The sequence below is a fragment of the Condylura cristata genome, unplaced genomic scaffold, assembly GCF_000260355.1.
Source record: "Condylura cristata isolate star-nosed mole 26May11 unplaced genomic scaffold, ConCri1.0 scaffold00020, whole genome shotgun sequence".
NCBI lineage: Eukaryota > Metazoa > Chordata > Mammalia > Eulipotyphla > Talpidae > Condylura > Condylura cristata.
In genome coordinates, this window is record NW_004567121.1 from 27718778 (window position 1) to 27730991 (window position 12214).

Consider the following 12214-nt stretch of genomic DNA (forward strand, 5'->3'; position numbering starts at 1 on the left):
AGCCCTGAAGACCCACCTGGGCACATACCTAATCGGTAAAAAGCCGAATATGCAACCTTAGGTCTCATCTGGTTCTGACTTTGTAGCATTCTGTTATCTGGCTGGATTTACATTCTAGTGCTGGAGAGAAACCTTCTAGAACACCACAAAGAAACAAAGGAAGAGGGGGAGAAAGATGAAGGTAGGATCGGAGCTGAGGTGTTCGTGGTTTTCTCACTGAAGTAGGTGGGTTGATTTTCTCCTCCCCGCTCTCTTTCAAGGTGCACTGAATGAGCATCAGTTCCCAACCCTGTATGAGGCTGGGACTAGAATCCTCCTCACTGCCCCCCCCAGCCAGGATGTTTCCTGATTGCTAGTTGTTGTTGAGAAGACCCCAGCACTCAAAAGGCCAGCATTTTTGTTATATTTGAGCCAACTAGAGACTTAAAACAGAAAAAGCAGACTCAGTCTCCTGTTTTACACCCCCTCCCCCCCGGGGCAGAAATGCATCATCAATATAGGAGCTAATACACAAAGATTCCTTAAACTATGTAAGATTAAGGAACGAGACCCCAGGCATAGAGTATTCCATCTCTGCCCTCAGTTTCCTCATCTGTAAAGCCAAGAGGATTGGGACGGACTGTTCTCTGAGGTCGCTTCGGCTGTGGTTTGAGCTGTGCTGTGACTTACATCTCTGTGAGAGGCAGACAGACACCATGGTGCCTGGCGCTCCAGCCTGTCTCTCCCACCCCCACAGCCTCCGTTGGCCTTTTACTTACACTGGCTTCATTTACAGCCAGTAGCGCCAGACCCATCCTGTCCACAGACCCCACCCACTTATATTCTTTTGCTCTGAAAGATCACAAAGACAGCATTAATTCAAGCTCCTGCAAGCCCTGGGGAATTTTTCCTGGGGACTGGGAACCCCATGTTCTAGCTTCCCTGCTGTACAGTCGGAGTGGGCTAGGGATTTGGGGCATCTCCGTAGCTGCCTGCCCCCCACAGGTGATTCTTTAGGGCCGAGGTCTCTGAAGAAAAGAGGTCTCTGGTGTCCTTAGAGAAATGGGGGAAATAAATTTTTAAAATAACAAAATGTTTTATTTAAGCAAAGAAATGACATATTTCTGAGTGTGGGGGTGAAGCAGACAGCTTGGGTTAAAGTTGGGGAGGAGGAGGGGGCTGAGATTTTGTACCTGGATTGAGGCCTGCTCACAGATTTCACGCCAGGCCGACTCCCTCTTCTAATAAGACAGGTCCTGTCAGGCGGCTTAGTGTGGGCTGGGCAAGTGGGCAAAGCCTGGCGAGTAACCAACAGGGCGACCTCGGTTGTCATTCAGACCATGTCTGTGCGAAGCCTCAGCGTAGAGGCAGACAAAGTGTGTGGTCACAGGCAGTCAGTCACCACATGAGCCCAGCGTCTGTGTCCAAGGAGCTGACACAAACACAGATCAGCAAGAACTAATATAGACCCGGGCTGGAAGTTGTAGGGGTTGGAGGAGCTGGGTATCTGGTACTCTCACAGATCCCAGTCCTGACGGGCAGCTCAGACTCCTCCTGGAAATGGCCAGGTGGATTCAGGTGAGGTCCGGTGTCACCAGGTTCTTGACTCCATATGGACATTGTTGGGCAGAATCTGATTGAGGGCCCTCCCTGGTGTTGCAGAGGTTAAAGACAGCACTACCAAGCTGTTGGCAGCCCCTGCAGCATGAGTTTGATCCCTGGCCAGGGCGCTGACCCACATGGCATGGCAGACCTCTCCTGTCTCACCTACTGCTCCCCTCAGCAGTGAGTATCAGTAGATCTTCCTGTTCTGCTCCCCACTGTATCTCTGGTGAATCTTCTCACCATCACCCCCACACTTCTGACCTGTACCCCAGTTCTTGCATGCATAAAGAGTTTGCTTGAGGAGACCGTGAGATTAGGGTTCTGTAGCTGGAAGCAGAAGCTGAATCAGGAATTGTTTTGAATCTGAGGTCTCTCTTCCTGACTTCAAAAGTGTTAAAGGCGCATCGTAAAAGGAGTGATCAAGACTCCACAGTTATCAGGAATCGAAAATAAATGGGAGACTCCATGGTTTGAATCTATTATTATGAAATTTAAAGCTAACAGGACACTTGCCTGTGACACTTCAGTAAAAGTGGTTCCATGCTGCATCACTGACAGCGGCTTAAGTGGCGTACACCATGGAAGGGTAACTGGTAAGTGTTCCCAGATACGCAGAATGTTTGTGGGCCCTCGTGAAATTCCCTTCTGAAAGCGTCAGTACCTACACCTGACAAGAGAAAGCATTCATTGTACAAAAAGGAAGGATGATGTAAGACAGATAAATAAAATTAAAAAAATAGAAAGTCAACAAACCAAAATATCTGAAAGTATTAGGCAATGCTGACTGTTTGATAAGTAGAAATAGAACACAAGGTGGTGTTTCTGCTGTGTCTATGGATGTGGAACAACCATGTGCATATGGAAAACCTTAGAAAAACAGGGACAGTGAAAGAAACGTTAGCTACGGTGAGGAATATGTAAGGTTTTTCTCATTTTATTTCTGTAGTTATTTTGATATTAACAATTTTTTTCTGGAAGGAAAGACAATAAAAAGTTCAAAATGGATCCCGAGGGTCCCTTAGTCTTTTACTAAGTATTCAATCCAGCATTCCTAAGATAACATGTTCAATACATTCATTACGCTCCTTAAACAGTCAAACTTCCCTTGATTTGTCCTACAAACTCCAGGTCTAACCTCTTCCCCTGTGAGCCAGGCTTGAATAGGACAGTCTGGATCTTTCCTTTTTACACCTGTTTTGGTGGTATAATTTCCAGGCCTGTCCTCTTAACCTTTCTCTGTCTTTTGTAGACTCAAGAGTCCTGTTTTTTCAAGTCTCTTATAATAGCCCCTGGATGGTTTCAGCTGCCCTTCTCTGGATCTTCTCTCTCCTTTCTGTCCCCTGAGATGCAGGCAGAACTATATCTGGCACTCCCAATTCAGCTGCATCATGGTTTTCTATTCAGATAGAGTGATTTTTGTTTTGTTTCCAAAAAACCTTCATAATGATGCCTGTCCAGATGCTATTGACTTTTTTCGCTGTGGTAGCATATTAAGTACGTGTCTCCTGGGAGCTCCAAAGAATTATTCTTCCTCCTCTATCCCCCCATATTTTCTCTTTTTTTTTTTGCCTTAAAACTGGTCACTCACTTTTAACATTTGAGCATTGAGATGCCTTTCTATTTCCTTTCCCCAGCCTGTCTCGGGCTCAGAACTTCCCTGTTCTGAGAAAGTACTTACCTGTCTCCCACCTCCGCTTCTGCACCCCCCACCGCCCATAACTTTGAATAACCTTGAATGTAGAATTGCCAGGAGCATTTTGACCTCCTGGTTACGGCTACAGGCTGCCCTGTGTCCTGTACTAACCTACTTGCCTGTAGAAACTCTTGGAGACCAGCCAGACGCGATTTCCTTTTGCTGGAAACAGGTTGTTTTTCTCTTAGCGAGTTTTGCTTCCTAAAGCCCTCCCCGCCAGCCCTCCACCCACCCCACCCCCCACCATACCCCAGCTACAGTAGAAAGAGCCTTGGAGCCAGGCTAGAGCAGGGTCTGGATTCTTCATTTAAATGTCGCAGCCCCATGTGAGCTTGGATGGGTGACTTCACCCCTCTGCACTGTCCCTGGGGAGATGATGTGCTGGGCTGTCCCTTAGAGCTGCCTCCCTGAGGATCTCGCTGCAGTGCAGATTCTGGTCCACTGGGCCTGTGCGGGGCCTGAGAGCCTGCATTACTAACAAATATAAAGGAAATCTTTTTTCCTCCTGCCTAGGGAAAACCCCATTCTTCCCTACTGGGCTTCCCCCTGGGTGTCTGCTTTAGCTTTAGCATGGCAAACACTTCACTCTGGTCACCAAACGCATGATTTTCCCCAACATGACGCAATTCTCTGCAACACCAGCTGGGTGTCCTACACGTTAACTCAATTCTAATAATATTTTCCTAACAATAATGTCAGATCCCACAGGTTAAGGGCTCAGCCCCACAAGACAGCCCTCCCTCCTACACACACACATACACACTTCTGACACCAGTCAAAAGCCCAGTTGTCTCCTGGGCGTCTGACCAGCCAGCCGTGGAGTGGAGGTTCCAATCACCCCCAACTTGGGTTTCAATAATTTGCTAGAGCATCTCACACAACTCAGAGAAACAGTGATACTGACCAGTTTGTTAAATGATGAGATAAAAGACACAGGCAGACAGACAGGGGAAGAGATAGAAAGGTTTGGTGGACTCCCAAGTGCTGGAGCTTCTGTTCTCTAGAGTTGTGGATGTTCTCTCACACTGTGGATGTGCTTGCTCTCCTGGTAGCTCCCCAAAGCCCATTCCTTTTTTTTTTTTAGATTTATTTATTTATTTATGCATACAAGAGCTGGGGTATAGGCCAGTGGGAGAGCAGAACAGAGAACAGGCGGATCAACTGAAACACACTGCTAAAGGGAGCAGCAAGCAAGACAGAGCAGTCTGCTGTGCCACGTGGGCCCGCTCCCTGGCCTGGGATTGAACTCATGCTACTGTTGCTCATGATAGCTTCATAATGCTGAGACGTAACCCACTGCGCCACCAGGGAGGCCCTCCGAGGCCCATTCTGCTGGGCTGTCATGGAGGTTCCTGAACGTGGGCTTGATCAATTACCACTCGTTCTTAGCCCCTCTCCTCTTCCAGGGACGTGAAGTTTGGAGCTGACTATTCTAAGCTTCCAATCATGACCAGATCTTCCTGGTGACAGCTCCCAGGAGCCCACCCAGGTCCCCACACGAGAAGAGTAGATATTCCAGATTCTTATCACTTAGGAAATTACAAGGGTTTCAGGCGCTCCAGACCAGTGCATGTATTTTCTGTTTTCTCATCCCAGGTGATGCTGATCTGGAGACCTGGAAAAGCAGTGATTCTCAAATTTGTTATGCACGGAAATAACCTGGGAAACTTTAAAAAACAATGCCTGGATTTCCCCACTGCCCCTCCTCACTGCTGCAGTTTAGCTGGCATCTGGTATAACCTGGGGACTGGGCCTTGTAAAAGCACCTCCAGGTGATTCTAATATACATCCAAGTTTGCTAGCCACTGCTTAAAGGGTATTAGCAGTAATTGTGAGATACCTGGTACTTAGCTGGTGCAGAGAAAATAATGGTTTTCTCCTCTGGTCTCTTGCCCTATGTTTCTCTCTCCCTCCTAGTCCATAATCTTTAACTCAGGCAGGAAAAACTTGGGGCTTTATGCCCCAAGCCTTCCTTACGAGGGTCTTCTCTGGCTTGCAAGCTCTACAGCCAGTCGCTGCCACAGGGAAGGACCAGGGCAGTGATGCCGAGGCCCTTGCGTTGGGAGATTGAAAGGATGGATCCCCGGGTGATTTCTAACTTGCGACCAATTTTGAGAACGCATGTCTGTCGTCAGGTAGCAGAGAGTAAGGAACACTAAAGTCACATGGTATGGCAAGGACTGGTGACTGGAGCAACAAGCGTGACCCGGGGTGGGAGAGTAGTCTTGACTGCAGGTCCCCTGACTCCAGTGCCTACAGCTAGAGGGTCAGTCAGTCATCTGGGGTGCACAGCAGTAGAGCACCCCCCATCCCCCCCTTCGCCCTTCCATGCATAGGAGACAGCTGCTGCCTTCTCCCTGTCCTCCCTCTCACACCCAGCCCACCCCTCAGCCAGGGTGCCCAGATGCCCAGGCCCTGCCACTCTGCCTTTTGCCCTGCAACAGTATGTGAAGGAGAAGCTGGGATGAAGAGCCGAGCTCTGCTCTGGCTGTGAGCCCAGGAAAAGAGCTGAGGCCCCTCGAGACTCCCCCAAGGACTCTCCCTGTACCAAGCATTTCCTGAGCATTTCTTATGCGCTGGTCACCGTGCTGCGCCCTAGGACACTGAGAGCTGAGGAAGCAGCTGGAAGGAGTCTCCCGGGAGATGGGGTAGAAGTATTTGATAGTTTCTTACGAGAGAACAGCAGGAATGGGTCCTGGTTATTGAGGGGGTCCAGAGGAGGAAATTGGAGAATCAGACAGAACTTTCTAAGAGGCTCAAGCTGTATCGTGTAGAAGCAGCAGTTTCCGCATGGCCTTTGGGTGGGAGAGAAGGTCGATTATGAAGTGACTGCGGGGGTGGAGGGGACCCTGAGTGCAGAGCACATGGGTGCTTGGTGCGTGTGTGCTTCAGAGAGTGGTGAAAGGAGGGGCTGGGAGGCCCAGCCAGCCACGGGGCTGAAACCCCACGGACCTTGGGTTTTGTCCGCAAGGGCTGGAGGCCCACTGAATCGCTGGCAGCAGAGGAGAGGCACTTTCAGATGTTTTTTGTGGAGCCCCTTGGGGGTCACCTGGAGACAGGTGGAAGGGGAAACTGAGGCAGGGGACCATCATAACAATGACACAGGTGACTCCGTGAAGTGAGCAGGTGTCAGTGAAGATGAAAAGGAAGGGCTGGTGAGAAAACAGGCTTTATGGGATTTATCGACTGACCAGGGCGGGTCCAGGGTGAGCTGGGCAAGGCGGGCGGGTCCAGGGTGAGCTGGGCAAGCTGGGAGGCGCAGTATGCAAGGAACCCGTCGCTCCCGGGTCTGGAGTGCCAGCCTGGGGTGAGGCCGGTCCGGGAGGAGCTGTGGACGGGTGATGGTGGGACGTGCTCCGGGGGCACGGCCGGGGGGCTGGGGCATGAGCACACGCAGCGGGGCCCTTCCCCTCCTTGGCTGCATGGGGCGACTCTGGCCGGCCGTACCTTACTCAAGACACCTCAACAGTCCAACCTCTGACCTCCCCAAAGCAGCTCTTCTCTTTTCAAATTTCAGATATTTGTGAATCATTGTAACCCCCAACACAGTACTCCCACAGGATCCTATGCACTCAGAGAGGAAGTGTTTCCTGGTGAAGTGGGAGCCGGAGTGGCAGCTTCCGGCAGCCCTTCTCTGTAAGCAGCTCTCCGGAGCAGCTCTCCCTTGCTTGCTGTCACCTGCACTCACTGAGCAGAACCTGCGTATTGCTCACTGGGACCTGGTTTGTCCAGGGTTCTGGGTCTTTCTCTCTGGCCCAGCTGACGCTGAGACTGAACAGCCTGGAGGCATGATCTCCAGAGCTGCTCCGGTTCCTCCAGCTCCGATAAATACAAAGTGGGGCTCAGACTCGGGGGCTGCTTGGCCTGACCGAGGGTCTGGCAGATCTCCGTAACCGCCGGGGTCTTGGGCCAGAATGGAGAGAACAAGCCGCAGGGCCCTGGAGTAAGTCTCTCTGCCCCCAAAGCAACCCCTAGGTGTCATCTCTCTGTCCTCGCAGATGGGGCTCTCACAGGTGGCCTGGGGTTCCCTGCTCCCCAGTTCTGCTTCAAGAGCCCACAGGCAGGTCAGCTGGTTCCCTGGGGGAAATTCCAGTGGGGAGACAACCAGCCTCTTCTAGCGGCTCAAGGTGATTTCAGTCTTCTGGAGGTCCCGGGAAGGCACCCTCTGACTAGCGGCAGTGACAGATGTTTTACAGTCACACAGCTCGTATTGTCCGTTGTCATTTAAGCTTCAGCTTCCACAAGCCCCTTCGGTTCGTGTGGGGCAAGTGCTGGATCCGGGGCTTCACGCAGCACAGGGGCTCAGGCGTGAGGCTGGGGTGGGGGCACACGACTCCCCTTCTTGGGAACCAGCTGCATTGGGCACATTGCTCTCAACTTCTGCCTTTCTTGAGAAGCAGCATCTCTTAGGGTGAGGATGGCGACAGCGTCCACTATGGTTTAGTGCAGCTCAGCCCCCCAGAATGGAAGCAAGCTCAGCAGGACGTGGGGAGGCCTGTGGGCAATGGGCTGCACCCTTGCAGTCAGTGGGAAGCATGTTGAGTTTGTCTTATTCCTATAACAGTAAAAAACAAGAACTTTTCAATACACTTTAACATTGTCTTGCAACATTACATTTTTTTTTTAAGATTTATTTATTTGTGCATACAGAACTGGGGTACAGGCCAGAGGCTCAGGGGCAGTGAGAGGCTTCACCAGAGACAGAGTGGGGAGCAGAACAGGCAGATCGACGAAGCACACTGCTGAGGGGAGCAGCGGGCGGGTCAGGAGAGGTCTCTGCGCCATGTGGTCACCTCCAGGGCAGGCGGGAATCGAACTCATGTGGAAGCGGTTTTAGATTCTCAGTGCTGTGCTTTAACCTGCTGCGCCACCAGGGAAGGCCCGCAACATTACATTTTTTTAAAAAGATTTATTTATTTATGCATACAGAACTGGAGGACAGGCCAGAGGTGCAGGGGCAGTGAGAGGCCTCACCAGAGACAGAGTGGGGAGCAGAACAGGCTGATTAATGAAGTACACTGCTGAGGGGAGCAGCGAGTGGGCCAGGAGAGGTCTGCTGCTCCATGTGAGTCAGCTCCCTGGCTGGGGATTGAACTCATGCTGCAGGTGCTATGGACAGCCTCACAGTACTTTAACATGTTGTACCACCGGGGAGGGCGCCCTAGGATTTGATTTAGCTTTGTCAGTGCCTCTGTTTGTTTCCTTATATTCCACATATCAGCAAAACCACCCAGTGTTTGCCTTCGAGAGCCTTCAGTCTTTCTGGCCATCTCCGAAGCAAGCTTGTGCTCCTGTGCACCCCACACTGCTCCCGCTGCAGCGCCTTCTCCCTGTGGCTTCTACTCTACTTTCCACGTGGGCCAAAGATTAGACCCTTTCTGTTGCCTGTGTTGAGAGCCCTCTTCCTGAGTCAGAAGCCAGTGAGCAAAAGGGCTGGACTGCCCAGTGGCTGTGTCCCTGCCCCCTTCCTGAACACCAGCCTGGTGGCCTTCCCGCCCACCCCCTCCTAGGGCCAGTAAACCAACCTCTGTCTGTATCCAAGTAGATGGGTCAGGTGCCTTGTATTCCCTGAGGGAGTCCCTCGGCCTTACCTCACAGTCTGCTGACAGTGAGAAACTTGCCCTGGGACCCAGGAGGCTGGAGGAGGAAACCTGACTCTCCCTGGGAACCAGGAGGCCCCACCTGGGACACATCTTGTGTCCTCCTCTCCCCCTGAAGAAACACAGAGCAGGGAAGCCAAACCTCCAAAGCTACAGATGCTAGACCCTCCCTGGTGGCACAAAGGGCTGGGACGCAGCACTGCAAGCTGGCTGCAGCCGCTTCAGTGCAAGTTCGATCCCTGGCAGGTGATCCACAGGGTGTGGCAGACCTCTTCTGACCCACCCGCTGCCTGCTCTGCTCCCCACTCTGTATCTGGTGAGTCCTCTCACTGCCCCTGCACCTCTGGCCTGGCCTCCACCCCAGTTCTGTATGCATAAATACAAATCTTTAAAAAAAAAAATAAAAAGAGCTACAGATGCTGTGGTCTTTTGAAAAGCCTGTCTTGGCTCCTGTGTCTCCCCAGGCCATGGAGAGCAAGCTGCTCATCGGGGGCAGGAACATCATGGATCACACCAACGAGCAGCAGAAGATGTTGGAACTGAAGAGGCAGGAGATTGCCGAGCAGGTAGGCTTGGGGCTTCCGACCCCTGGGCACATGGTGTGAGGGACACATGTCCCCCCCATCTGGGGAGTGAAGGCCAGGAAGCCAGTGTGGACTCAGGATCCCTGGAATTACATGCAGACACCCTAAAATAGGCTCCCCCAACCACCGATCCCACAGGTCACCCTAGGGCCTGCCCTGCCCCTCGTTCTGGCTCCTGGCCTTCTGCAGGATTGAGTTCCTCGCCAACAATGTGACTGTTTCCTCAAGCATCACGAACCAATTTGTTGGTCTGGCCAGTCAGCCGTGACAGCTGCTGGGGAGGCTGAGGCTTCTGTATGTGTTGACAGCCCTGGAGTGCGCCGGCTTTCAGTGGGGTCCGTCTCCCACCAGGCCAGTGCCTGGCCAGTACAGTGCCTGTGAGCTCAGAGAGGCTGCACTGAGGCTGGGGTGGGAGCAGAGGGGTGGCCACGGTGAGGCCAGGGGCTGCGAAGGGCAGAGAGAGCCTGCCCCCCGAGCTCCCTGGGCTGCTCCCTGGGCTGAGCCCTGCACCCTCCCTTGGCCTAGAAACGCCGTGAGCGGGAAATGCAGCAGGAGATGATGCTCCGGGATGAGGAGACCATGGAGCTACGGGGCACCTACACGTCCCTGCAGCAGGAGGTGGAAGTCAAAACCAAGAAACTCAAGAAGGTGAGACGCCACAGCAGGGTGGGCTGAGCAGTGCGGAGGGCCAGCGGCCTCGGCCCCGTGGTCGCTTCCCCAAGGGTGTGTTTTAGGGACCCTAAAGTTACAATTGCCTGGGCTGATGGGAGGAGAGGGGAGCAGCAGGGCCTAGTGTTGAGCTGATAGATGAGGAATAGAGGTGCCCTCCCGGCCAGGCTGGCCTGATGGGCTGGGAGCACTTCACTTCCGGTCTCACCTGCCATCGGCATGACCCAGGGGACCCCTGTGCATGGCGGGGCCAGGAGCAGGGCCAGAGGAGTGATGAGAAGGCCTGAACCCAAGGCTGTCGGGGAAGGAGCTCAAGTCTCAAGGACCCGTGATGGGTTGGAAGTTCCGGTCACCAGGATCCCCAAAGCCCGTGGCCAGGAGATGAGGGCAAGGAGTGGCAGGTTCCAGGGCTCATAGGGTCTTGCCGTGGCTGTGGCCTGCCGTCTCCAGGACACACTCTCCGTGGGTGAGCTGTGCAACAGGGTGGTAGCCCACACCCCCTCTTTTGAGCACCCCTCGAGGAGCAGGACTGGGATAGGCCACCTTCCAGCCCGGCAAGGCCTTTCCGTTCCTGAGCTCTGGGCCTCTCAATCTCCCTGGCTCCCCGGGTCCCCATTCCAGCTCTTCTGCTCTCTAGCCACGAGCGCATGAGCGAGTTTGCCCGTGAGATTCCTCGTCGTAAAGAGGGCTAATGGCCTCCCAGGGCCCTTCCAGCTGGAACCTTCTGCCATGCTGAGGGCAGCCGGGCAGCCGAGAGAGCAGGCAGTGGGGGTGGGGAGCCCTCAGAACAGGGGCAGCGGGAGGGGGACTCGAGTTCCTGGCCTGGGCCTGGCTGTGCTGGTGAGTACTAAGTTAGGAGCGCCAGGCCCGGCCACGGTGGGACCTCTGAGCTGCACTGTCCCCACCAGCTCTACGCCAAGCTGCAGGCGGTGAAGGCGGAGATCCAGGACCAGCATGACGAGTACATCCGTGTGCGGCAGGACCTGGAGGAAGCGCAGAATGAGCAGACCCGGGAGCTCAAGCTCAAGTAGGGCGCCCCCTCCCCCCTGTCAGGTCCTCGAGCAGACCCTCCTCGGGCCCTCCCTCACAGGCTGCTTACCCCAGGGCCCCACCCAGACAGCCTGACCCCCACGTGCAGGCGTGGGGCGTGTCTGACATGTCCTCTCGCTCCTTTTTCCTTCTCCTTCCTCTGTTCTGCCTGTATTTGATGAACCCCCAAAGTGCATGCTGGTGCGGCCAGAGGTGACCGCTGAGGCTCTGGGCCCATGACCTCCACCTCAGGAGCCGTCATTTCCAAGCTCTGTTATTTCTGCAGAGGGGGCCTCTCCCACATGTTGCCCTGCCCTCTGCTCCTATCTCCCGTGGCTTCTTGCCCCCAACCCTCCCTCTTCACAAACACTGTGTGTCTCTCCCCCACCCCCCACGCCCCACCTCTGCCTCACTGCTGCGCCCAGGTACCTAATCATCGAGAACTTCATTCCCCCTGAGGAGAAGAACAAAATCATGAACCGGCTTTTCCTGGACTGTGAGGAAGAGCAGTGGAAGTTCCAGCCCCTGGTGCCCGCTGGAGTGTGAGTGTCTCCCCAGGGGTGGGACTGACAACCCTCCCCTTGCTGGCTGGGGATGGGGCTGTGGGGACCCGGGTTTGGGGGCTGCAGAGTGAGAGGAAATGCTGATAGAGGGCATTTCTCAGGACTTACTGTGGGGGCGCCAAGAGGCAAGTGTGTCCTGACAAAGATGAAGTGTCTTGTTGACCTGCGAGGCAGAAAATACCGCACGAGGGGCCCAGGGCGTGGGAGAGCGCCCCAGCCCTTAGCCCTCCCAGTGAATGCTAACATTCGGCCAGCCTGGTGAATACTTCATTGTCAGCACCAAAAACAGCAACACTACTTAACATTTGCCAACACTGTGTTGGGTACTGCGTGAGACCCTGCAGACATGTCAGCACTCAGTCCGGGGGGGCAGTACTGGAAAGGAATCAGATCAGGAAATGACAAGCGTTGGCCACTCACCTGACGGCCAGGTGATTCAGCATTTCCACCTGTTTCCATCCTAGTCCTTAGGCGGTTTGCTGGGGTGCAGCG

General features: G+C 53.8%; 1 protein-coding gene across 2 annotated transcripts in view; it reads left to right on the forward strand.

Moving 5' to 3' along the window:
- Positions 1-12214, forward strand: part of KIF3C (kinesin family member 3C) — a 32294-nt gene that overhangs the window by 9578 nt on the left and 10502 nt on the right. For both annotated transcript variants that reach the window (XM_012727460.1, XM_004686388.2), the window contains exons 2-5: positions 9342-9443; positions 9987-10109; positions 11039-11157; positions 11585-11701. In XM_012727460.1, coding sequence (XP_012582914.1) covers positions 9342-9443; positions 9987-10109; positions 11039-11157; positions 11585-11701 — 461 coding nt within the window. The remainder of the gene's footprint in view (positions 1-9341; positions 9444-9986; positions 10110-11038; positions 11158-11584; positions 11702-12214) is intronic.